The sequence below is a fragment of the Ornithodoros turicata genome, chromosome 5, assembly GCF_037126465.1.
Source record: "Ornithodoros turicata isolate Travis chromosome 5, ASM3712646v1, whole genome shotgun sequence".
Classification (NCBI taxonomy): Eukaryota; Metazoa; Arthropoda; class Arachnida; order Ixodida; family Argasidae; genus Ornithodoros; species Ornithodoros turicata.
This window is the reverse complement of record NC_088205.1, coordinates 16,271,129-16,298,585: the sequence shown is the minus strand read 5'-3', so window position 1 is coordinate 16,298,585 and position 27,457 is coordinate 16,271,129. Positions and strand designations below refer to the sequence as shown.

Here is a 27,457-nt window from a genome sequence, read left to right as displayed (position 1 = left end):
ACCACGACCTACTCTATACTAGAGACCTGGACAGCTGCGATCCCCTATGGGAGAGACGGGTCACGGGTTAGTTACGTTAGTGACCGTTGCAAGCGCCACATAGCATTATTGGGGAGAGGGAATCACCCTTGCCACCGCCTTTAGTCTGCTACGCAGGGATACACGATACACAGGCTGTTGCTAAGCACGCGCTATTATCTCTCTTATACTGCTTCGTCGTTGTCAACACAGCCTACCATACATCGCCGCGGTTTCGACAAGTCACGTGGTAACGAATAGTGCGAGCTAGCGCCAAATCCCATAGCCAAGCGGCGATTGCCAGAACTACTACCCCGGTGCTGGGAGCGTTGCGGATGTCCAGGTCTGTAGTATAGTAGTAGGTCATGATTCGCACCGGCGACATTCCCCTAGAAGCGGAAGATGCGGAAAGCGTCATAGCTTTCTGCTGTCATGCACGTGAGCGCGAGCGCTCAACGTCGGGTCTTCACGTACACTGCTAACCGTGGGGAATACCCTGCTACATAGCCACAAGATATTCCGTAGCAGACGACAGGAAACACGCTGGCGCTGTCGTCTGCCAAGTGTCGTCTGCTAAAAGCGCAGTACGCCACTCCCGATATTCCGCACCGTGTGAATGCTCAACATAACACGGGACGGAACTTCGGCTCTGTGAGCAGTGTTTTCGCTTTTTCTTCCAGTAGAATCTTCCGTGAGGATGTCGTTCGTATGAATACACGGTCACTGTCATGTTTCAACTCAACAGACACGCCCTACGTCTAGCCCTTCTATCGCACAACGTTCAAATCGCTTTTCACTATCCACCGTGTTCCGCAGTCCGTACCGTTTTAATGCGTTGCGAGGGACGACAACGACCCAGCGACCACAATGCTCGAGAGAACGACTTCAATAACATTTCGACTGCCGGCACAATAAAGAGAGCTCCGCGGAGATTTATCACGCGGGGCTGTCCGCAAGATAACGCCCGTCCGACAGGCAGCATAGTGTGTCTGTTTATGCGCGCGCAGTCCTCCCTGTGGCATCACCTAAGCTCTGGTTTGCGTCTCTAGAGCGGTTTTCTCGCTTTATGAATATCGACACCGAGCTCTAAAAATAGTTCAAAGTGATATTGATGTGGGGAGCCATGCGAAGCGGCAGTTCAATTTGAACGGAAATAGACTGTCCTGACAGACTGTCGGCCCTTCGAAACGGTGGTTGTTGGAAGACGCTCTTGCAGAATTCGGAGGTGATATATGTGCAGTACTTTCCTTTAGTATTGGACGTATGTGAAAAAAAAAAAAAAGAAAAGTAAAGTAGTACTCTGTTTTCTGGAGAAGACAATTTTACGGGTATTTCTGAGCTCCCAGTTGGTGTGGAATGTAGCTGCTAGAATGAACTGTGTATATGTTTGATTTAATTTTTAACGTACCATCTGCTTGGGACGCGCTCGAGTATTCGAAGTATAAAAGCGTTGTTATAGGAGCCCATTTACGCGCAATATTACCTGGCTAATATAAACGATTGTGATTTCGATATTTTTCACATTTCGTAGTATGAAATATTTATTTGTGAGGCTTGTTGTTTCTGGAGCGTTTCAAGTATTCGCATACAGTGTTCGTTGATACACATATTTTGACATAACTAAGACGGCTGGAATATTTTACGAACAAAAAAAATGAATGAAATGAAACCTTCAGTTATCTGTTGCAGACGATATATAAAAAAATAAAATAAAAATGGCCCCTCACAAGGATGTGTACACTGATTCAACGAGTCGGGCAACTTTTACACGTGATCCAAAACTTCTACGCTGATACCTGTATCAAGAAACCCTGAAATATCAATTATCAGCCTTAAACTATCGACAAAGAAAAACCCTATGTCCTACAAAGAGTCAAGTCGAGAAGGGGTAGTGACTTCAGAAGGACAAACTACGTTGCTGGCACGTCGTAAGGTGCCGTTAACTGGACACTGTCTCTCTCCTGAACAACATCGTATCTTTAAGGGAAGAGCTTTGCACTGGCCGGTCCTAAATATCCCTCGAGCGGGAGAATTTACAGTTCCGGCTTACAAAAAAGGGATCACGCCCACAGGCTGGAAGGAAGATCCGAGAAGTTGGCAGAGAGAAATCACTCTATGGGTCCAATACGTCGTCGTTTGTTAGACGCCATAGGAAGGAAGCCGTAAAATCTAACAATGAGATATTGTGAAAGAGAGTGCAAAAGGCGTTGAGAGTAGAAGCAGACGAGAACGGATAGATGGTGGCGCCGCCTAGAGTTTGAAAAAGGAAACTCGTTTCGAGACGGCCACCTTTTCCTCCTCCTTTCTTTCTTTTTGCTGCGAGAGAATGGCGGAGGTAATATTTTGATTGTTGCTGCGGAAATTACATTTCCGTTTTCTTTTCATCTGTCACGACCACCGTCTAGGTGTTCGCTGAGGCATCAAGATAAACATTATTTTTGCGGAACCTGTTTCTCGAATTCTTGAGCAGTGGCAAAAATATGGTCTCGTGAGGAAACTTGTAAAGATGTATACATTTTGAGTCAGAATGACGTGAAAAGAGTAGGGTTTTGGAATAGACGCTCTTCGTGATCCTTTCTTGTTGTGTGTGCAGAATGAAAAATAGGTTTCGCAAGTAGCGTGGAACGTGCATGAAAAGAGAGATTGCAGCGTGAATGATGAGGGTGGTGTGCTCTGGTATTGTTTTGAAAACGGTTTTTCCGTGGTTGCAGGTGTAGGTGCTCGTAAATATTGAATATTTGACCGAGAAAAAAAAGAGCTGTAGTTTACTGTCGTTATTTTAGGAAAGTATAAGTTAGTCTTAACTTAAGTAGATCTTAAGCAGTCTTGCTTAAGATCTACTGAATGCTAGTCGTGCGATTATCTAATCCAGTCTTACTTTGATGATTTTCTTATTCTGTAAACGTCAAGAAAATACCCTTTTGGGTATTTCTGAAAGTGCAGAGGCATCGTTATTTTTACATCATTGTTATATTATATATTATTGGTATATATCGTTTTGCTATGTTATTGTTAAAAGGAGATTTCGGAACGATCGGAGAAAAAATTGCCACACATCGTAGTTGGTGCATAAGGTCCACCGTATACCTGCCATCAACTTTGTTTCTTCCTCATGTGACGCGTTATGCCTTAAATAAGAAATAAGTCAAACCGAAACGGGAACGTGGAGAGGAGGTAGCAGAAATTTGTCCCTCCCAAGGCCACCGCGTTGACGTCACTCTGCATGGAGCGGAGTAAGTAGTATACCACGCCGGTCGCAGCCGCTGTGTTATATTCCCGAAACAAAACAGTGGTCGAAGATTCGGGATCAGAATACTCAGACACTGATGGAAAGAAACAGGGGTCAGCTGCTTCCCTGAGAGTCAGGAAACAGCGCAGGAATGGTATGAGTAATGCACGGTAACGTTGGCCGACCAGAGAAAGAAAGAAGTACTTCCATCGACGCTCGGTCGAAGTCAGACTTTTTCAAATTTCAAAAGTCGTTTTTAGATTCGCCATTCGTTTTCAAGTGTGATACTTCACACACAACTGTGTTCTGTTCGTGTAAATGATTGTGTGAATACGACAAGCTTGAATAGAACGGAGCATAATGCAACACAATAAAACGAGTCCTGGATTGTGATGCAACACGAGAGGATAGCGGCCGTAAAGTGTTCAGAGTACGGAGGTGACAACACTCGAGAATGAGGTTGGAAATAGTGTTGTATAACAATAAAAAAAATATATCCTTTTAGTTTTAGTGAACTATTTGTAAGGTAATGTTGAGCATGATGAGGAACCAGCATTTCTTTTCTTTTTTTTTTCACTTTTAGCTTCGTTTTGTTGACACTGTCACCTTAAACGAAGTTCCATATTATAAGCGAGGCCTAGGAAATATGTTTGTCTTTGTTGAGTTTTCGAAGCCAACACAAAAACGTGTCATACGAACGCTGAAACATTCCTCAACACTATTTTCATCATTCGCTGAAAAGAAGCAGATGTTGCAGAAGCGTTGCCGTGTCTATACGACTTAAATGCGATTTAAATATATTTATAAAACTTTGAACTGCAAAACAAAGAAAAAGAAAGGTCGAACGCCTGTCGCTTCCTGGCTGGTTGGCTCTTGTTTGCTAGGCATGCTTCGAAAGCCCGATGCATATTTGGAAGAACGGACTCAGCATGATAACTTTCGGAAGAAAGCAGTCTTCATTTCCTTCCAATCCCCGTTGTACGTACTCTCTCTTGTGCCGCGTCGCAATAAAATATGCCAGCAGGGCTGAGATACATAGAGAGAGGCGGACGCGCGTGTCTTGAGCAAAACAAGGAGCCTGCCTCGACCATCTGTCTCCGAACAAAGACACATGTGTGGCTGAACGACGAAGCCCTGCGGGGAGGTTTTCCATAAACTATAGATGCAAGGTTATGAAATAGTTCCAAAGTTTCGTTTTGAAACAGGCTTCGCAGCAAGAACAGAAAAAAAAAAAAAGAAAAAATCAATTTCGCTCATATGGCCGGGTATCTTAATCCAGAAAAGTTAGGAGAGTTCCGATGCAAATCTTGTTGCGTACTTCCCCTTTTTGCCGTTTTGAGGGGATACGGTAAACCCATGTACTGGATTTACGCCTGTATTCGAGGGGAGAAGTACGAGGAATTTATGAAAGAATAATTATAATATCTACGAGCCGACACACCCATTGTCATTGTGTGTAGGCAGCGCCACCGTTGAAAACGGAGGTATACGGCGCGGTGTTTCGTCGTTAGTCCTTGCAGACCGTCATCTCCGACGATATACTCGGCTATTAACCACCCTAAATGTTATCACTGTAAGTGCCTTTCACCATCACGAAGCGTTAATGTCTTTGTATTAGTAGGTCTGCAGTATCTTTACTAGCAGAATTTGGCGCAAGTGAGCATCGTGGTGTCATCCTGTTCAGTTAAGCTGTAGTGCATTCTTCCCTACGGATATTTTACAATTCGTAGGAAAAATCACGTGTGCCCGTCTATTCCACTTTCTTTTTATCTTGTTTTCTTTGTGTGAAAATCTATGTACCTCTTAGGTACTAATAGTGCGAAAAGTGATACAGGACGGACGGTGAAGAGTCAAAAACAGAACAAGCGCCTCTTAGGAACGATTTTCTCATAGAGCAGTTACTGAGCTATAGACCTGCGACACCACGCCATATAGGCAGCAAAAAGAACCAACAGGGTACAGGAGGCCGGAGAGGGAGCCTCCAGAAGTCTCGGTTTCGATATAAGCTTCACGGATCTTTTGGCAACCAACGTGTCCCCGACCACCAAACCGACTTCGTTTCTCATTTCTGAAGAATCTACCGAACTTATTTACATCGTCACTATAAGAATTTCGATTTGTCCCGGAGTCTCCCTTTAAGTCGATCGTAGCGAATAACGCAAAAACAACCCGAAACAAAATAACACATCGCATGCTTCGTACGACTTTCACGGGTTCCTTCTTTCCCTAATGCATAGCGATGAAACGCTCCAATCATCATCATCATCATCGGAATAAACTGTTTTGTTGCAGTATCTTCGTCTCTTCACGCTTTCGAAGCATGTCCCCGTCGACTCGCAAAGTTTTTTCCCTTTCCCGTTTAGTCTTCCTTCTTTCCTTCCATTCTCTGCATGTTTATGCGTGGATTTGTGCGCGAACATGGCAACAGCAGGACGCGCGAGCAGACGGGCTGCTTTGGTATAGATGACTTCAGTCACGAAGAATACGATATACTCTAACAAGCCGCATACTGAACGACGACAACGCACTTCTTCCAAAGGAACAACCCAGGAAGCGACAGCTGCGCCCCCAGCGGATTTCCGTTGTACCCTTCCTTTTTTTATATATCCTTGACGCTTTTGATAAGGCGATATTTGCGTAAACGTTACGCTTTTTCTGTTTGTCCCCGTTTGACTCCCGTTGCTTAGAGATGACGAGCGATGTTCTCCGCCTGCCGAATAATCGAGTTAGGCGATCATGGCGAGGGGGAAAGCTTCTTCTTGTCTGCTTCGCTCTCTTTTCTCTTGTCTGCTACGAAGCTGCTGGCGCTATTGTCACTGGACGGGCGACAGAAAGAGTAAGGCGTCGTCTATGTATTCCGCCGCGTGATTGGTTTCTAAATATGTGTGCTCGTCGCGAAGGGAAAGTGCTCCACGCTGCCGACGAGCGTGAATAAATAGCATGATCATGATGCTTGTGAAGCATCATTCCATCTTACGTACAAGCATGCCGCTATCCGATTGAATGATGACAGTTGAAGATAAGGCACCTGCAGTGGGACTCGAACCTACACACTCTGATTGCCGGTCAGAGGTGCTACCAATTACACCATGCTACCGTGCTTTCCTTCAACTACCATCATTCAATTGAAGTTTGCGACTGGGAGTTGTGAGGCTTGCGTTGTGTTTGTCATTCTGTGTTTAACTGCTTCGTCCACTCCAACGTTACATGCCTCTATTCTTTGTGAGAAAATGTTAATACTACTTCGATATTCAACAGAAGGAGAACAAAAAAGAGGTTTTTTCTTCTTCCTCAAAGAGTTGCACTGCTCGTTTAAATGGTGTGTCCTGTCATCTACCAGCAGCACTGTAACCAGAGAGACGCACCACAACCATACGAGGCTTGAGGGCAACGTTAGAATGTCTCTTAGGAAGGCAAGTCCAGTCCAAGGACAGAAGAGCTTTCGCAGCTTCGAACAGCGACTTGAACTGCGACGCGCATCCCTGAATGCTTGCGGAACAGAGTCTGTGTCAGGACATCCTATCATCGGTGGCGAGGTGGTTAGCTTAGTTGTCGTACCTTTTACGACGCCACCGCATTGACAGCGCGAAATATAGAGTGCATGCTTCTCTCCATTGGCGCTTGGAAAGACAAAGAACAATCAGACTAGGAATACTGCGCAGTCGGCACATACGCAAAATGTAACATCCTCTTAAAGGTACTGTAAAGCAGCAGAGCTGCAATCTGATGAAATTTATTTATTTGCTAGATTGAGCCCTCAATACCCTGACGTCACAATTTTAGTCCCAATTGCACTCGTAGATTTTTGAAAATGAAATGGAAAATTACGGGCATTTAAAAGACATCAACCACAGAGAGAGAGCTACCAAAAATGCTTATTGATGTTTTTTTAACAAGGATTTATTTAATTTTCAGCAGGTATTTGCTTTCTTGATACAAGCAAATCAGTACATTGGTCTGTGTGACCCAAGCCATATCAAGCTATGCAAGGCATATCGCATGTCTAGGGTTCCGAGTTTTCGGAGTTTTCGGAGTTTTCATTTTGGCAAATTCGGAGGGTGTTTATCGGAGTTTTCAACTTTTCTGAAATTCGGAGTTTCTCGTGTGTCGAATTGATCACCAACTGCGCATTGTTCATCGAGTACGGCGGCAAAGCTACATTGCGTGCTCATAACACTGTGTCTGAAACGAAAGAAGTCGGCTACGTGTAGGCTACGTAGTCACCATGAAGAGCATGCCAGTCGGGAACATAGATCACTGTTGCTTGACAAATTGGGGATTATTTCCAACCAGACGTCGCCTCGAGCCCTTTTACGGAAGAGCAGTCTATTAGGAGAGTTTGACCATTGGGAGGAGCCTGTCTCAAAGCGCGCTATTTGACGTCATACCATGGGCGGCGCCAAGGCCAGTGGCACCATTTTGGATGAGAGCTATCGCCTTGAAATCTCCCATTCCGCCATTTTGGAGAAGAGGTACATCCTTGAAATCCCCCCTTGCCGCCGCGGCTCGCCTTTCATCCCGGCCAGGTGGGCGGTGCGATGACAGCTCCCCATCACCGGGCGGCAAAAGATCCACAAAATGGCCAAACTCTCCTCATAAACGGGTCTGTTGTGCCGCAATTTTAGTAGTAAATTAAAAATATTTAGCGTTCTTTGTCACATATGTAACTTGTTGTAGTGGGTTGACAAGCGGCAAGCTGTTAAAGTACGCGGGCAATATGACCCGTACGTATGCTGCTTTACAGCAGCTTTGAATATGCCGTTTGTCTACTAGTAATAACATTTCTGACGGCTCTTCGCACCATACAAATAATAATGGCACCGTGACGTTACACGTAAGGTTTGTCTGCGCAGTGTGGCGACATGTTGCACATGCAGCAGGGTAGAACTTCGGATAATTTGTACCACCTGGGGTTCTTTTGACGTGCGCCAGAAGTCTCCGACACACGGTGCTGGAAGCAATGTTTACCTCCACCATATTGCTACCGCCCTTGGCCGGGATCGAACCCGAGATGTTGAGCTCAGCAAGCCAGCACGTTACCGACTGAGCTAGCGGGGACCGCACCACACAGTGCTTACATAAAAAAAAAAAAAAATGTTCGAGTTGTTTGCATGGCGTCCCAAAGTAAGGAAAATTTCCCGTCAAGCATGTCCCGAGAAAATAAACGAATAAATGAATGAATAAATAAATAAGAACAATGACGCGTATACCTTGAGGAGGCAATATTTCCTCAAACTTGGTGCCATGGTATACAACTTGGTTGGGCACGCGGACCTCCATGAGGGATGCTTAGCATTAAAATGCTTGCGTATACAGCTGCTCACCAACAACTAAACCATCCTGAAACAAAACGAAACAAAACAAAAGGTAACCTTTGAAGAAGAACGAGGACACGACAGAAATCAAGGATGCATTAAATTGTTCCCTTTGAAAACTGCTACAATCAAAATATATATATAAAATAGAGAAAATGTATCGTAGCAAAAGCCATATAAGACAGGCCGAATACAGCCTTGAAGCCCTGCCTCCCGCATCGTTGATTATTCATAAAAGGCTTCTTAAAGGATGAACATTGGGAAAGAGGAGGCACACTCTAGGCTGAAACAGCCCCCTCCCTTCGCCTTTTTTATTTTCTTTCTCGCTCCCCCCCCCCCCCTTCTTTGTCAAAAATTAAGACTAATGCTTAAACTGGGACATTAAAGGCGTCACGGGTTCGTGGCCGGGAAAATGAAATTAGTCTACTCGGGCTGCGTCGCGTAAAGGGGGCTGGGCAATAGGAGAGCCAACTTTGCGAAGCACTTCGTTTTCGCGAACGAGATATTCTAGACAAAGCCAGTTATATTGAATGTCCAGCATAACGGGCTTTACGGCTGCGCGAATATACTTGCGGTGGCTCGCCGTATTATCTATCATCCACCGCCATCTCTCCACAAGAAGGGTGAAATATGATCAGGCTATCAATTGATAGCATGCGGTGCTTGGTTCATTGTGGACCAATGAAATTGAGCCTGTATCTCGTGTTTGCTTCTCAAACTGTCTTTTTTTTTTCTTTATGCGTCTGTCCATAAACAGACGCATGAATGTTATATTGGCGTGGCGTAGGAGAAAGATTTACAACGGAAATGGCAGCAGAACTGCGTTTGCTCGCGATATGTAACTGCCTTCTGTGGTAATGTTTTTTTTTCTTTTTCTTTTTGTGCTTGTCGTGCACCATGGCACTCACAGAAGCGATTTTAGTTCTGTTTCCGCTTTGTGGATAGTGAATATTGTGTCTCGAGAGGTGGGATGCCCGCTTGAAACTGACGATGCTCTTTCCCTTAGAGGCTCTACTTGTGGACGTTGGCCGAAACTTAGCCGGAAATATCACGAACCGTTACAGTTATGACCGTAATCAAATTAAACTTTCCGTACCAGAGTTCATAGTTTTAATGTAATGCGACGTCGCAATCGTGTTTGCACACGAGTTGGTTGTGGCACGTTGATGCCTGTGGTTCGTTACATCGTGCATGACTTTCACTTCACATTAGAGACTCAGAAAAATCGTTTTCTACATTTCATTTCGTAGATACGAACCGTTGAACAAATTAAATCAAATAACTCAGGAAAAAGATTCTGAGGCTAAGATTCGAACCTGGGCCTTTTGATTTCCGTTCAGATACGCTATCACTATACACCACGACAGCAGGGCTTTTTCTCCTGAGCTAGTGTGCCTCAATTACAGGGGGGACGGACAACCTTCCCATTCTCTCTTATATCTTCCTCACTCCCTCATTCATTGAGACACAAGTCAGGGCGACATCATGTGTATACTACGTACACAACAACCAATTTCCTTGTTTCCTTGAACAAACTTTGGCGTCACTTCCGACTTTGGACCTTACAAGAAGCAAGAGTCTCAGCAATTCCTGTTGAGTCTCGTAAGTACGCGACCTCTCTCGCCTCACTCGCTGGGATTGCTATTGAGTTTCAGTAGTCACGGCACCCATTTTGAATGCGTCTTTGGCGGCAGCATCGTCAGTGCCACTACGAGACGCACTGATTTAACACGCGCGAATAAAGCAGTCATCTGGAAACGGGCTTGCAACCAGAACAGTCCTCGGCTCATTCCTTCTTACGTCTATGCCCCTTTTTGTTGTAAAACTTGGAACGCAGTGTCACAACCACTGTAACGTTTGTGGTTCAATGTGAGTTCCACATTACTACTCGGTACGTATATCCCTGCACACAACAGACAACGGACCATTTGCTGCCGAAGGCGTTGGAGGACTGGCCTGCTGTCGATTTACAAACCGCGCAACGTCAACTGGTGGCATATTTTTTAAGATAGTAGAGGAGAAAGCTTCATTTTAAGATGCTTTGCGGCCATGTGCTGCTGATCCCTCTGAAATAACCCATCTGATTGATTGATAGATTGATTGAAAAATAGGGATAGGAATTGGGATAGGGTGCGGCCTCAGCGGCGAAACGTCCCACTACATCATCATTACTTATTTGTTGTTGTTGATTGAAAAATAAAGGAAAATGGAGATGTAAAGGAAATGGAAAATAAAGGAAAATGGACAGGCAACTCCAGACCACATGAATAGAAAAGGAAGTGGAAAAACTGGACAAATGCACGAACTGGATCAAGAGGAATAACAAAGAACAAGCAGAGTCCAACTAATGAATGAGTCCAGTTAATGAGACAATCGCGGGCCAAACACACCAGCGGCCCTCAAAGCACTGCACAATGCCGATAAACAGAGACTTCAGAGCGTGTCAAGAAGACCACATGATCTCAAAAATAACATAACTGCTTGTACGGCCGACACTTGGTGACTCACAGGTCAGCACCCTATAACTTTTTTCGGTGCTGAAAACGCGGTTATCCAGTAGTGCTAACGACGATTCTAAGATACGGCGATCTCAGTTTAAGTCAACAAGTATGTCACTTTAAGTATGGCCTATACATTTGTATATATTTTCCACTACCCTCACCACCCGTACCCCCAATAGAGGTTAAATGGAAGAGGCACTGTTGCTGTGACGAGCCCCTCCGTTCTCTGACAACTGATTTCGTCAGCTACTTAAATACCACATGTATGCCACTTACCCTTATGCCAGGTAACAGCGTCCACTGGATGTCCTCCGTAAGGACACCGTAACCTCAGCTCCGTCGCCGACACCACTGTAACGTTCCTCAAAGGCCGCACAAAAGGCGGTCCGTGCACATCCAACCGCGCTGAATGAGTCACCGTCGCAATGTCGTTGCGTGCCACACAACTGTACTCTCCACTGTCTTCGAGACGGGCTTCGGAGATGTTGAGGACAGAGGCGATCTCCGTTGTAGTCCGTTCAGACGTGATCTTGACCCGATGAGACGGGTAGAGGAGGTCACCGTCCAAAGTCCACGTTACGTCCGGGACGGGACTTCCGCGAGCACGACACGAGAGGGAGATTGGTTCACCGCGCCGGATGACGCTGGGCTCGAACGTCTCGTCCAGTACGGGGGAAATGTCTGAAAGGGAAGGAAAGACAGTCACGTGGACCATACAAAACCAATAACGCACAGGGACGAAGGCTGCGAAATGGGCGTCTTAGCAAGAAATCAGCCGAGGCAGGTTTTAACGTAATTTAAGCTTGAGTAGCTAAATTTCTCCACCAAATTCTTATAGGTCCGCGTTCAGCCTCATACAGAAGCCCCTGCAGGAGTCTTTTACAGATTTTTCTAACCCACGTCCGAGGCGATGTTTTCATACTGTCATACTCAACTAATAAGATCGCTCAAACAGTGCTAAAAACAAGTAAAGACGACACCGGACGAACGGTGTCGCCTTTATTTGTTTCTAGCACTGTTTTAGCGATTATATTATGCGTGATCAACAGGCCCAAATTGATACTTTATTCATACTCAACTAAACTTATTCGCGAGTAAATTGTTTGAAATATGCATTTTTCCCACGAACTGTGGATGACGGGAATAAACGTCTACCATCGGTATTAAGCACAAAAAATGTGGAGCAGCTTCTTGCGAGGTGTCAGGGACATCTGTCTCTTTGTTCTGTTCCTTACCACACAAGCATTGCTCAAACTCAATTAAATATCTTTGTATTCAGTTTTATTACAAATATTGTGGCCTGGTCCCACTTGAGCCCAAGCCGGCGCTTATAGCATGTTCAAATAAATAAATAATAGACACGTTATCTTAAACGAGCTACAAGCATTATTGCAGCTGCTCCTAAGAGCTCCTTGAACCGTTCTCGCTTTTCGTGGTAGAATGATTATACAGTGGGGGGTTAGAGGAACGAAGAGATAGGAAGGACAAAGACGACAACAAGGCTCAAAGAAGTACCATAGAAGTACTACGGTGTCCTTATTTCCTCCACTTCCTTTGCTTCCTGCATCTGTATCTACCAGCTCGGTTGCATCGTTTTAATTTATCGACTAATTAACCTTTATGAAATTCAATCCGGATCTCAATTTTTTTTTTTGCGGGTGTTACATGAAGAAAATGTAGCAACAGGCTCCAACAAATGTGTGTATTTTTTTTCTTTTTCTCGACAGGACAGGGGATATAACGAAACAACCGTCGAAAATGCTTCTTTTCTTGTTTTCTTTTCATTGCAGTCTTTCCTGCTGTCATCACTATAGGTAATCCGGTTGAAAAACAGATAGTGAACCGTGTTCAACAGAGTCAGCACAACTGTACATGTGTACTTGCTAAACCTTGCTTAGAAGTCAGGCAGCGTTGAAGCCCCCCTTCCTGACTTCTGCGTGGCTGCACGGAAACTTGGAGCGCGTCTGCTTTTCCTTGGGTCGACAGAGACCACCGTGACATCACGCTGGTCTCTCATTCGTCTCTTGTCGGATGTAGCGAAGAACGCAGTCGACCGTACAGCGCCTTTGTCTTGGCTACCATTCTTTTTCCCCCGATTCTTTCCTTTCTTGCCTCCATGTTCGAACGAAAGAAGGGGTTTGAGGTTGGATGGCTGCTTATTAGGTTACCGTCCGAGCAACGGTCTTGTCTTTTGTGGCTGTGTTGACGATGGCCCAATGTGGTCTTGTTTGGTCAGTTGCGCAGCTCAAGATGCCGTTCGGGTTCTTGTGAGTGAACCAGCAGAGTGGTTTCGGAGTAAAAAAAAAAAAAAAAAAACAGACGCGACAGTTTCCTCTTCTTGGCATGAATCTCGTTTATAGTGTGTTGTTATGAGTCTTGAGACTTTATTTCAGTATTCATTCTCGTTGTCAGTATATCTTTGTTTTCCCCTCTTCTCCACGATAACGACGAAGCAAACAGTACCCGTGTTTACATGAATGCGGCAGAAGCGTATCGTATCCAGTTATCGCACACATCCCGACCGGTGTATTAGTTGATCGGGCCCTGTCGGAGAGGATTTGCTGCGATAAGTCGACGCGATAAGCTTTTGTCGCATTCATGTAAACGCAGCTAGTGATAATATCTGAAACGAAGTATTTTGAAGCGCTTACTAATGCTGATTATTGAGGCTAACCAGTGGCTAATTACTGCCCCGCGACATAATTATTTGAAATAATACTTTGTGACTGAGGTTTACACATGACGCGAGTCAGTCCACCTCGAAGTCCTGTCCTTTGTTGTTGAAACCCCCCAATATAGAGCAAGAAGTGTGTTAGAAGGTAGTGTACCAGTGACGTAATGAGTAGCGCAGTGACGCAATGCGTAGGCGTAGTGTAGGGTGTCCACCTAGCAGAACAACTGACAGTGTGCTGTATACTGATGCCTATGGAATACGTAATCGTAAAACATTCGCTTTTTCGTGGGTTACTTGAAATTCCGTATGCCTCTGTTGTCCCTAGACAGAACTTCCCTCGACTACATGTCTTTCCTCAATTTAACAGACAGGAACAAATAGCGGTTGAACAGCACTTCCAGTCAGAGAAGTCCCACTCTGTTTTTCTACAACATCATAAAGCCCTTCAGCGTAAGAGGGCTAAGTCCTGCTCTCACACATGTTGAACTTGCATAGCATAGGGAAAATCCTATATGTTCTTCTTTCTCGCCTCTTTGAAGCCCTTGCTGATCGCCCTTCTTGGCTGTGTGGAGCCCGGATTAGCGACCCCAGACGCTTTGCTCTGAGTTGGAAAGTGTCGAACAAACTTTCCCTCGCTCTCCTCGCATCCTTGTGTTTGCTGAATTGATCAGAGGTGCGAACAGTTTTGTTGTTTTCGTTGTTGAGCTGTCGGATGATTGGAGAAGTTCGGGAGTTCGTAGAGTTTGCGGACGTGGTGTTCGGCGTGCGCGATATATGTTTGGTTTATCTGTTTAAAGCGTCGTTTATTTATATACGCAGTTTGTTGGTAGTAAGTGTTAGCGCGCTATAATCAAGGTAGCTTGGAAACAGTGAAAATGGCATATATTATAAAGGGACAGTACCACGCCGGTGTCTAATTTGGAGGTTTACGGATTTATTCCGTTGTGAGTTACGTCTAGATAGCACATGCAAACTTACACCCAACTGAGCGCCGTGGTTGTTGAGGTGGCTACCTGAACAGCACCTAAAGAAGTGCAGATTCTGCACGAAAGCTCGTGCCATATTCAAGTTATCGAGATGTTTCATAGATGATAAGTGATTTTACATTATTGAGGTAAACAATCAAAACAAACGGCACGCTCAAATCTGGTTTCGGTTCTACGCAGACATAAGCATGGGCCACAGCACCGTGGCATACGTCACCCAGGTCGAGATGATTGAGGTGATTGAGGAATTTATATCGATAACACCCCAGTGCAGGGTGAAACACTTAAAAGGAGGACACGACGCAACCCGAGCACTGGGGTCTTTGTACCCCGCACTGGGGTTTTATTGATTTTAATGCATATCCAAGCAACCCAGATTGTAACGTTATTTAACTGATTGAGGAATATTGTCATAGGTAGGATCACGATAACGTAAGCGCACTTTTAAATAATTTCACCGAAGTTCGAATTTAACTCAACTATTTCCGAGTGTGACTCTTGGTGTCATGAGAAAAAGCCTGACTGTGTTTGTATTGCAAATAGTAGGATGGGACAAGCGCAATGCCTGCCCACATCACGATTCGAAAATAGTACTGCCCTTGCCCTAAGACGAAAAGCAAGCACATACTGCTTTGTCTCTCTTCCCGGCGAACATTAAAGAATGCGGATATGAAGGGAGGCAGCAACAGACTTACTGTGCTTCTTGAAATTTGTTTTTTGTCCGGACTATCCCTTTAAGTACCCGAACACGAGCAAGCTAACGTATCCCTCGTGTTGAATGCTCTAAATATCGTTGGTGGCGACAACTACCGGTGACGCATAGCATCCGTTTGTTGCTGGTGGTCAATGCCATACTAAATAGCAGGAGGTGACGGGATCTGACCACGGGCACCTGTTTGAGATTTTCCCTGGGTTTTCCGGCACAGTTTTTAAACGGATGTTGACTCACATCACCGTGGAGTCGGTCCAGATCGTAGACGAAGCCATTATCTCCCACTCGTTCCTGCTATCCCCCCTCCCCTCTCACTCTGTTCATGTTCCTACACCGCTCACACCCTCAGTTGTTTTGCGGTGCTCATTTGCAAGAACAAGAAAAAACATACTTAGTGTGTGTGTTTGGTTTCATTGAGCGATGTATTCTCACTGTACAAAAACAGACGGAGAAAGCAACCGCAGACGACCGACACGATCCTTTCTTATAACGCCGGAAAGTCCCCGTGCTTTTTTTGTTTGCTTCTTTCTTGTCTGCTCACGCGCTGATTATATACCCGCTGATATTATACCCGCTTAACCTGAGCCGTTACGTCATGAGCCACATGGCAGGGGAATTGGCTACGTCACGACGTACCCTCCTCGGCCCCTCGTTCTCCGATTCGCTGTTTTCAAGAGTGGAGGATTTTTGAAATGGGTGCGGAAAAGAGGCCTCGCACGCGCGCTCCAGGTCACCTTCGCTTGTCGAGCTTACGCGGGAGCTCATTCCATTCGTTTCAGAACGCGTCACAGCAAAAAATAAAAGAAAGAATAATAAAAAGAATTCATAAATAAAAATAAATAAAAAATGTAATTCCAGCGCCCCTTCAAGCCTAGAGGTACGTGTACCTCTAGATTTAGCCGGTACACTTTTAAGAGAATACAAAAATATTGAATTCTTTGAAATCTGTTACGAGATTTATAGTATAGGTACAGGTTACGAACTTAGCTCTGTACAGTAACTTTTCGGGCGTATATTGGAGGTATTCATTCCAATTTTATTGGCTCGCTGAACCTTTCCTTCACAGATTCCTTTGCAGATACTGCGGAATGCGCTCTTTGAACCGGAAGAAGAGTGAGGTGTTGTCTGTACAAATTATAAACGCGTCTACTGCATTCGCGCAAAGACTCGTTTCGTGCATCCTCGCAATCACGTCTCGCAAGACCTGGTACACTAGTGCTTCATATGGGAAGCTTCCCAAATGATATGAATGAAGAATGGAATGCACACGCGCTGATTTTTTAGCGTAGCCTACTCTTAGGCGTCCGCGCCTGCGGTGAGCGGCGTCGGCGTTGTAACCGGCAGAGCGAACGAGGAGCGAAGCGTAGGGTGAAAGTACGGGACATCGTGAGGAGGAAAACAGCGGGCAAGCGTACGGCAAGAGTGAAGAGGGCGCGAGGACGAAAGCGAAGTAGGAGAGCACGCTTGGGAGGCCGGAGCTCATCTGGTTGCAGCTCGGTGAGCTTGGCTCCAAACTTGCGACTGGAGCCGTGGCGGCCTCGAAATCACGGCAGTTACTTCACGAAGTGGGATACGAGTACTACCTGAAGAAAATACTATGTGTGGAAAACAAAAATAGTGGTGTATAACTCAAACTCAACAGCTGCACCCAAATTTCGCATTACCGGCGACCAATAAAAATTCACCGGACGATTACGTCCAGCGACCTTGTTATTGCTCTTTTTCTCGTGGTTTTTCCTCCTATCACAGCGAGGCTTATTGTAGGAAATTGTAGGAAGGTCTAAGGGAAATCCTGTAGGGTTCCTGTACGTAACTGAGGAGGAGGATATTCTGTGCTTATGAGACAGTCGAGAGAAATTCTGTAAATGCTGCTGTTTCACTATCCCACACATATTCTTTCCGAATCTTGCAGGAATTGTTTTGTGAGATTTCTGTAAGATTTTGCAGTAGCGCTTAGCACATGAAAGTTTATTGTTCAAAGATGAACACAATACTATACCTCATGTCTCGTTTCTGAATTTTCCCTTCAAACTTCCACAGCACAGAAAATACGTTTCTCTTTTCGTCTTTTTTTCTCCGGTGGGATTTAACTCAACCGCATTAAAGAGGCCGGTTGGCTCAATTTTCCAGCACGCAAGCAGTGATGAGAAAAAGAGCGCACCCATTTCCACTTTCTATAATTTTCATGCAGGCGCGCGTTTGTCGGAATTTCAAAGCGCGTACGACTCCAGCAACTAAATTGAACACGGTGTCTGTGTTTCAAACGTAAACAGGTTCCAATAAATGAAGCGAATGCGAGCTTTCAATTTCCCACAAAGTGAGAGACATCCGAGGCTGCTTCCAGCGCGGAATGAGGCATTACCCAATCGTAATTACGAGCCGTGATGGGGACGAATTTAGCAGAAAGACAACGTGGTATTCGTCGTACGTATTGAGCTGCCTAAGTAATGGTACAAACAACACCCGTGCTTTTTTTTTACACGACCGACTACTGAGCCCTGTCTCCGTCAATAGTGAATCAATTCAAATTTCAAAAATTTCAAATTTCGTCAAATTTGGTCTTGCGAAATAATGCACTAAAATAACAGCGGATACGTATTACGAAACATACGGGCGTATCCAGTATTATTTTCCGAGGACGTTCTACACTCTTAAACATGAACTTCACCGCATAGCACGCTCCTAGCCAACCATCATCTCGAATAATATCGTTATCGTTAGAAACGGGAGGCGACACGCCTTTTTGTGACAATTATGAAATGCATAAGTGTCACAGAAAAGGCGTACGCCTCCCGTTTTCAACAAATCCGGGCAGATAACGATATCATTCGAGATGATGGTTGGCTAGGAGCGTGCTATGCGGTGAAGTTCATCTTTAAGAGTGTAGTTACCACGAGCAACAGGGTACAGCATCGCCTCTTGTGGTTGGTTGGGGGGTGTTTTTCTTCTTTTGTTCTTTTCCGACAGATGGTAGTGCACAGTGTATTAGTAGTATATCCTATGTAACGTCAAGAAAAGGGCGTTCTGACAGTCACAAGTTAGTAGAGAAATAGGAATAAGTGCCACTTCGGCGGAACTCGGACGGGCTGTTAATGTGTACAATCCTGCACTCTAAAAACAGAATTTCACCGCGTAGCACGCTCTGCGCCAACCATTGCTACGAATGATAGGGCTATCGCTTCTGATTCGAAGAGACAGGGAGGCGTATGACTTTTTGTGTCAATTATCATATATCCAAACTGAAACAAAAAGGCGTACGCCCCGCTCTCTCTTTCGAATCAGAAGCGATAACCCTATCATTCGTGGCAATGGTTGGGGCACAGCGTGCTATGCGGTGAAGTTCTGCTTTTGGAGTGTACACTCTTAAAAATGAATTTCACCACATAGCACGCTCTTAGCCAACCACAACCTCGAATGATATCGTTATCTGCACTGATTTGTTCAGAACGGGAGGCGTACGCCTTTTTTGTGACACGTATGCTGTTCATAATCGTCACAAAAAAGGCGTACGCCTCCCGTTTTCAACAAATCAGGGCAGATAACGATATCATTCGAGATTATGGTTGGCTAGGAGCGTGCCATGCGGTGAAGTTCATTTCGAAGAGTGTAGGGTTACAAAAATCGAAACAACTGGAGGCGACGTTTCAGCGGCATCCGCCCTAGAGGGCCATCTGCACGATGCTTCGGTGATACTTTTGTTCGTTCAGTTGAGTGGAATGTACCGTCGAAACGTCTCCGGCGAACTTTTTTTTTACTTCAGACTTTCGAGATACTCTCCACAGAAGAGCTTCAAAAGGAGCTGCGAACAAAATACGCAGAAAGACGAAAACGCTACACGAAACAGTTCGGCAATTTTTTCAGACAGAACCTGTGGTAAAAATAATATACAGAAAAAGATATTTTCACAGAAATGTATTAAAAAATAATAATAATACAGCACTCGCAGAATTCTCATGTTTTTTTTTCTATTTTGTAACACTATGCGAAGCTTCATCTCGCATCCACTCGCAACATTTCCGGGTGACGACGTAGCTGCAGGAAGAACATAAAGCTCTACAAGATTTTCGAATTTGATGTTGCCACGCGCACACGCCCACTTCTTCTTTTTTTCGCGTACTTTCCGTGTTTGCAAACACACGCGAAGGGCTCGACCTCTTCCCAATAATATTGGAATCTGCAATTCTCGCGGGAGAGCTGTATCTGGTTACGCAAATTCTCTACTGCGTACATTGAAAGAGCAGTGCAATATTCACGCGCACTCACATTCCACGCTGCAAGCAGCATCCAGCGCTCGATTCAAACTGAAAACAGAATACACCCACGCAGAACGTAACAGAACTTGTTACGTGCTTCCAGGTTCAAATTTGCGACGTATGTAACACATTTGAATTTGTAATGTATCCTCGTCTGTATGTGGCCTTGTATGGCTGCATACACACACAAGCCGATATAGGCAGGTGGTGGTGTTTCCCTGAAGATCTATGAATGTTCAATGTCGGTGTGGAATGGCTGGAGTCGGCGCTGCTCTCTATCGAGCTCCGTTCTATCGTGGTGTTTGAATTGTTAAACAACGGATGTGAAAATAATAATTATTGATTGTGATCAGCGTAGTCTTGTGTCAGTCTCGGAAGCAACTCGCATAAGATTCCTCATGCTGGTTCACGACCACGAGCCAAACGCTTCGGTATAAATTTCAAATAATGATTATAGTAATGTAATATTTGAAGTAACTCTCTTCACCGGAAAAAAAGTAGCACTGCCCGAACATACGCGATGTATACATGCTAGCCTCACCTTCACGTGATAGACCGTTCCAATGTTTGTAAATAAACAGGTATTATCTCTCTCTCTCACGTGATAGATGCGACACGAAGAGTTGCGCCAGAAAGAAACGAGTGTGAGAAACTGAAACCGGATGTGTGTGTGGGGGGGGGGGGGGGGGGGGTGAGGGGTGAGATTCATCAAATTCCATGGCGTGATGTTTTGTTGCAGGTTAAGTTAAGTTCTAACGTTCGACGGGGAGGGTGACAAAGACGTGGTAGTTTGCGTTTCGTTTTTAGGGCGATGGCAGTACTATTTTTTAGATGTGACGTGGGCAAGCATTGCGCTTGTCCCATCCTACAGTTGGCAATACAATAGAATCAGCAAAGTCACTGTGAATTGCACATACCATCACCCTTTCGTTCACATATACATAATATGTGACTACATTTTCTGTATATATAGCACAGCATTGTGACTTGCCCCCTCTTTAGGGTAGCAATACAAGAGAAAACGTATGAGCAAAAGTAAAAAAACAGATCACATTGTAACCTCCCCTGACAGAATGCGCACGTACAAACGATATATGCGCGCATCTTTGCTATTTTGTACATTTTAGAAGCAGTACTTTTCATGCGTAGCAAAGTTATGCTGTCCCATTAGTGGGAAGCAAAGTGCAATTAGGTCAATTAAGCATTACGAATAACAAATATTTTAAAGGAATTCATGTCATATATTTCTATTGCACATTATTTTCATTGATATTACTGACCACGATAACTTTTTCAAGAGTCATGGAAGAAGTAATCCCATTCAATTTTGCTTCTAGAACTGTCACTCGAAGGAAGCAACGTGCGCAGATATGCCCGTTATGCGACGTAGCAACGCTTTCGTTGAAGTAGTCCTCATTTTTACATCACGGTCATAGCAAACAGCTGACCGCGTAGTCATCGTAACTAGTCTTCGAACCACTGTGCCGCGTTAGTTCTTCAAAGGAGGAAATCAACATAATGCCTTGAACGAATTGACCGGCCTGAGAGCAAGTTCATCTGCCCCTTTAATCGCGAAGTAAGAACCAGTGTGGCAACTGCTACAAGGCAATTAAGTGCAACAGCATACATCGCTCAGAAAGGTATCTTGATTTAACGTTCTGTGAGAGATCAGAGAGCTGTGACACTTCGCCAGAAGTTATCGAATGAATGTGAGCCTGGATTCAACCTGGATTCAAAGCCTCACGGCAAAGAGAGCAATGAACGAATGAATGAATGAATGAGCTATAGACAGCAGGGTCTTCGATATAGTGAAGGTGTTGGGACTTTGGACACCGAACACGAGGGGTGCTGCCTTGGCGGCACCTGTGAAATTTGTCCAGAGCTGTGGGATGGATACAACCTTCTAGCATCCTCTGTGCATGATCTTGGGATAATTGTGAATAGTGTTTAGTTGTGGACTTCTAGTGAACATGTGGAGAGTGGACTTCTGAATAGTGATTAGCGAACTTGCGAGTAGAGCACCTCAGAAGTAGTTTTTGGGGGTGGGGTGGGGTGAGAATTTTTGTTAGGAGTAGCAGAACAAGTCGGGAGACGAGTTCAATTTCTCCTTGTTTTTTTTGTTCTTACAAACAAACAAACAGCAATGAACGCGTTCGACGTCGGCGCCACCAATACCGAAACTCATCCTATTGTGACGTCACGGCAGATATCTCCGCCAGTGAAGCGGGCGCGGAGCGGTCACGTGCATACGACGACTAATAGGAAGGCCCGAATCTCTAGTGCCTCTGACAACAGATCTCGATGCCGATGTCTGATCAGGGGCTTGTATACGACAACTGCGACACCTAAAATATTTATTTTTTTCTTCAATAATCTGGTGTGTAATATAAGGCGTGCGTGATATAATGAACCAAAGAGTCACAACCCCTTCAAAAAGGACACACAGGAACATCGCAAGCATACTGACCGTCAAGACGAAGATGAGCCGCAGCCTGACACGAGTCTCTCTCGTTCTGTGCAACACACTGGTACATTCCGGCGTCTTCGCGGCGCACGGATTTAATCCGGATCTGGTCACGTGATATTAGCTGCACACGGCCGTCGGGAACCAGTAGGACACCGTCTTTCCACCACGTCACGCGATGGACGGGCTGTCCCTGCACGCTGCAGTTCAGCGTCACCGGAAGTCCAACCGCTATTGTCTGGAAGGCTGGCTCCAGGGTCGCGCTGAGGGGCACTGCAGGAATATAATTGTCTTGTTAATACAATACAGATACTATAGTTGGCCCAGTATGGTTCTATAAGAATTTTTTGCTGCTTCACTTATACTATTTTCTATCATATATGTCTTTTTTTTAACAATACTGATCTTCCAAAGGGACGATCTCTTAGACAACAACCAGCTCAGAACGCATATTCTATTTCACCGGTTCTGTTATCCGTCACTGATAATGCAACGGTACGAATTTTCTTACCCCAAAAGGCAAAGGCAGGCAAATCCTCGGCAAGTACAAGCCACCAACCAACCAACCAAGACACAGTGGTGATCGAGACATTGCTTCCGAGGGATACTCGCTCACCCATTGGTCTATTCGGTTAAACGTCAACGTGACGTCCTTCGTCATTTTATGAGAGTTTTAGTGTTCACCGCTCTCATCATCCGGGGTGTGCTATTACCGTCTATTTATGCAAATATCTCAATAACTACCATGTTGTGAAAAGCCTGAGTCGGGGCAACGAGTAGACGGACCGGACAAACACGCACCGGTCCCTCTAGTTGTTGCCCGGACTCAGGCTTTTCACATCATGGAGTTTGTCCACCATCTCAAGAGCAGCATTCCGGGACACCCCCTCTGAAACCCGGCTTTACCTGATAGCAGAGGACTACGCAAGGAAGCTAAGTTTACAAGGTGGTGCGTGAGCACGTGAGAAGGAACAGATTTGGGCAGGGAGAGGAGGACATATCTGAGGCGAACAATTTCCTTTTCGCGCCCCGACCTGATAACGACACCGATAACACGCCCCGGAGATTTCGTGTAAGATAAAGAATAAGACGTGATGTGTAACTGTGGGAACGAGCATGAGACTTTCCAGATATCGGGAGATTGCCGGATGAAATTGGCAGGTTGACGCCCGTGATAGCCTTCTGGACTACAAATTGACTAAACGCGAGTTCTAAGGGTGCAGCGAGGACAACAGCTACGGTTCGCAGACGATACACAGACTACGTAATTTTATGATGATACCGTCAGTATGAAGTTGGTATCAAGAGTTGTTACGAGCTAAAATAGAGGAAACTGACAATTTGGTGCCAGTGAGTGCCACTTGGGCGACGATTTGGCAAAATGTCTGAAGTATATAGATTGGGCTGGTTGGTGTAAATCCACAAGCGACCAAAGAACAAGCACGAAACAACACAGCGACTTATGTGTCATCTTGTCTACACTTTGTTCTTTGGTCGCTTGAAAATGAACGATTTGACCAAACGCTACTTCGCAGGCTGTAGGAAGGGAAACAGGTATGGGCCGCGGACTCATAGCTATTAAGCATGGTTATACAGACTACATAATTAAATCATGACATCTTCGATATCACGTTTATATCCAGAGCTATTACTAAATGAAATGGAAGATATGGACAATTTGGCGTCTGCGAGTGTTGTGGCGATGCGAGTGGTGGCGTCTGCGAGTGGCAATGATTTGATCAAACGCGACTTCGTTGGACTAGAGATTTTGGTGCAGAACTAAATACATACTACTAAATACATTCAGAATCGAAGGCGTGCATATTCCCAAATCCCAGCAGTGAGTAGGAATACAGAAGTCAGCGATACACAAGGCGGCGAGGAAGTAGAGAACATCTGAGTGAATTTTATTTTAGTGCGTTTACAATGCTGTTTACCCATACTTGTAGGTATTGTCGCAGGTGGATAGGTCACACGGCAATTTACAACAACACGAGAACAGACAATTACAACAGATGTTGCAGTTTCTAACTTAAAGTCCCATGTCAGATTTCGCCTTCCGCAGGTAGGAAAATTTGATTGGCTGAAGTGTGGGAAAGGAAAATCAGTGACGAAACGAAAATAACACGAAAATGAGCTTTTTTCTGGGGGTTCATTTTGAAACGCGTTCGGTGGTGTGTTATCGCATCTCTGAATGACAATGCACGTCTGCCGCTCCCCCACCTGGAAAGGAAAAATTTCCGTGATATGTTCCAGCTGGTGAAAGTACTTCTACCGAGGCGACATTCGTCCCTTACAGCTACAAATGTAGAGTGCATCGTATACATCGTACGGATCTTGTTGTATTCAGTTTTTTTTATTGCGTGTTAGCACCGCGAAGTAACTGCGGCTATGAGCGGTGTGCAGACGTCGACAGATGTTCTGTTGTATTCAGTAGTATAGTTACGCGTGGAAAATGTAAGGTGCTCCAAAAATAAATTGCATAGCAATCAGCCAGTTTAGATCAGCTTGAAACGAAACAACAATGACGCGGTTTGATGGTGCGACCCGTTCCTTCAATCCCAGCCTTTACCTTTCAACTTGATCTCAAATGTTTATTGTGGATTTCCAATAACCAATTGTATGGATCCATGGTATGAAGACTGGCATGGGGATTCAGTATAGCCTGTATAGGGGATTAGAAACTGGAACAGGGTAGAATATCACCGGTGGCGATTAGACACCCCAACGTCAAAAATTAAGTTGTTCGTGAGCAGATTTGGAGATAACTCTAAACAAGTGCTACGCGCCCACGAGTACATTATTTATTTCTCGCTTAAGATGAAGCAATGCTTAGATCAGGGCAATCAGGGCTCCCACACAGCCGGGCCGCATGTGCATGGCTTTCAGTCAGCTATTCAGTGCCCCGAGGGCTCTTGACCACTAAATAGAATAAAGCTGCCCCCCCCCCCCCTCCTGTAATGAAGAATTCGGAATGAAACCAGGTTTTCAGGCATTGTTTTTACCCTTGCTCGATGTAGTGCTGCTCCTGTCGATCTTAGGAAGTACATTCACATTCGAGCAGTTCTTGTGACTCATGAACCTCAACAAGTAGTTATAGCGATCTGATCTGAACGTGCATTTTGATAAACTACACTGTAAGTAATATGATAATTAAGAAGTAATAGTAGAGGCACGTGCAGAGAATGGCATCATCTTAATTATTACACTAAGTTTATGGGCTTGCAGCGTAGCAGCAGCCTCTCCGGATATCATGCGCGAAAAACTATACGGAGCACAGAAAGGCGCAGAGAAAAAAGGGGGAAAAAAGAGATGGAATAGTTATGTACGAGCGTCACTGTGTGAAAAATTTTAATTATTTCTCTTTCCCTGATTTTTCTTCTTCTTCACGCTGAAAATGCAAGTAAAATCAACAATACAGTGTGTAAACCGACAATTTCAGTGCTCCTGAACGTTGGGATAATCATTCGTGAAGAGCTATGTGCGAAGAACTTGAAACGCCTTTCAAATTTTCAGTGTCTCATTTGGAAAAGACGCTAATTTGTTTCTGTTGGTGTGTCAAGTGAAGTTTTTCATTGATGAATTGTATATGCGAATGCATAATAACTATATCGCCCAGTTGTTTACGCTAAGGTGCTTTGCTATAATTGCGGTCCTTTCCAGGGGATTCATTACCCCCCCCCCCCCCCCCCCAGGAAGGTGTACACTCCCCCTGAATTTTTCCAACCCCTCCCCCTGTAATTCATGAGATTTCCTGATACAGCTTGGCCACCAATGCATATACCCATAGATATGTATCACTTGCCAACTTCTTTGAGAAAAGTAAAAAGTAACCTTTCTGCAACCCCGATGATGGCAGAGCCATCCAAGGAATACACCACAAAGAGTCACTGCTGTATTCTGCATAGCGAAGCCATTAACAACGACTTATACTATGCCCTTGTTCGGGAATTTTAACAGTGGTGACCGCAAAATTTGGAAAATGCGCCGGAAGAGCCCTTTAAAACGGGCGAAACCCTTTGTATCATGGTGCCAAAGCCATATTCGAGACGGCTTATGCAATTGCCCTTCCCACTGGGATTGTAACGGAGGCGACCGCAAAATCCGTAAAAGACCGCAGCAGAGCCCTTTAGAACGGGCGAAACCTCTTTAATCATGGTTCCAAACAGATATTATCAACGGCTTATGATGCTCTTCTACTGGGATTGCAACAGAAGCGACCACAAAATTCGGAAACGCAGCAGCAGAGCCCTTTCAAACGTACGAAACCCCTTGTATCATGGTACCAATGGCATATTCATGACGGCTTATGCTGTGCCTTTCTACCGGGATTGCGCAAGAGGGGACCGCAAAATTCGGATACGGCGGCAGCAAGGCCTTTTAAAACGGGCGACACTCCCTGTATCATGGAGCGAAAGAAAGAAGGTTATCAGTGGCTTGTGCAATGCTGTTTTGCTGGAGTTATAACACATGCGATCGCCAAATTCGGAAAACGTGGCAACAGAGCCCTCTTACATGAGCAAAAACCCCTTGTGTCATGCTGCCAAAGACTTATTATCAACAACTTGTACTGTGCCATTCTATACTGAGATCATAACACAGGCAACCGCAAATATCGGAAAAGGATGCAGCATAGCCCTTCAAAACGGGCGAGACACCTTGTATCATGCTGCCAAGGACATGTCATCAATGGCTTGTGCTATGCCCTTCTACCCTGATTGTAACAGCGGCTACCGCAAAATACAGAAAATGAGGCAGCAGAGCCCTTTAAAACGGTCGATACCCCTTGTATCATAGTTCCAAAGTCATATACGTATTCGCAACGGCTTATGCTATTGCCATTCTACTGGAATTATAACGGACGCGGCCGCAAACTCCATAAAAGGCTGCAGCAGAGCCCTTTCTAAACGGACAAAAACCCCTTTAATCATGGTGGCAGAGATTTTACACACATATAAAGACGCGACGACTTATCCTATGCCCCTCTCCTGTGATTGCATCCGAAACCACCGCGAATTTTGGAAAAGGCGGCAGCGGGGCCCTTTACAATGACTGAAATGACTTGTATCATGGTGACTTGTTTGCCCTGTACATGCAGAGGTCGCGTTTGACGAAACTGCTTGCAAAAAGACACTCACGACGGCAAAAAAGAAAAAAGAAAAGGAAAAAAGAAATAAAATGCTATCAAATTTGGGGCTTAATATGAGCTCATATAAAATAATATAAAAAATGTCCTAAGCTGGTTTTACAGAATGTACACATGAAATCCAGATTTCGGAGTTTCAGCCCGGTACCATTTTCCCCT

General features: G+C 44.9%; 1 protein-coding gene across 2 annotated transcripts in view; it reads right to left on the bottom strand.

Moving 5' to 3' along the window:
* The window catches only part of LOC135394113 (cell adhesion molecule Dscam2-like), a 311,175-nt gene that overhangs the window by 98,782 nt on the left and 184,936 nt on the right, over nt 1-27,457 (bottom strand). For both annotated transcript variants that reach the window (XM_064624628.1, XM_064624629.1), the window contains exons 7-8: nt 22,156-22,425; nt 11,340-11,744 (exon numbers count right to left, since the gene is read on the bottom strand). In XM_064624628.1, the coding sequence (XP_064480698.1) occupies nt 11,340-11,744; nt 22,156-22,425 (675 nt within the window). The remainder of the gene's footprint in view (nt 1-11,339; nt 11,745-22,155; nt 22,426-27,457) is intronic.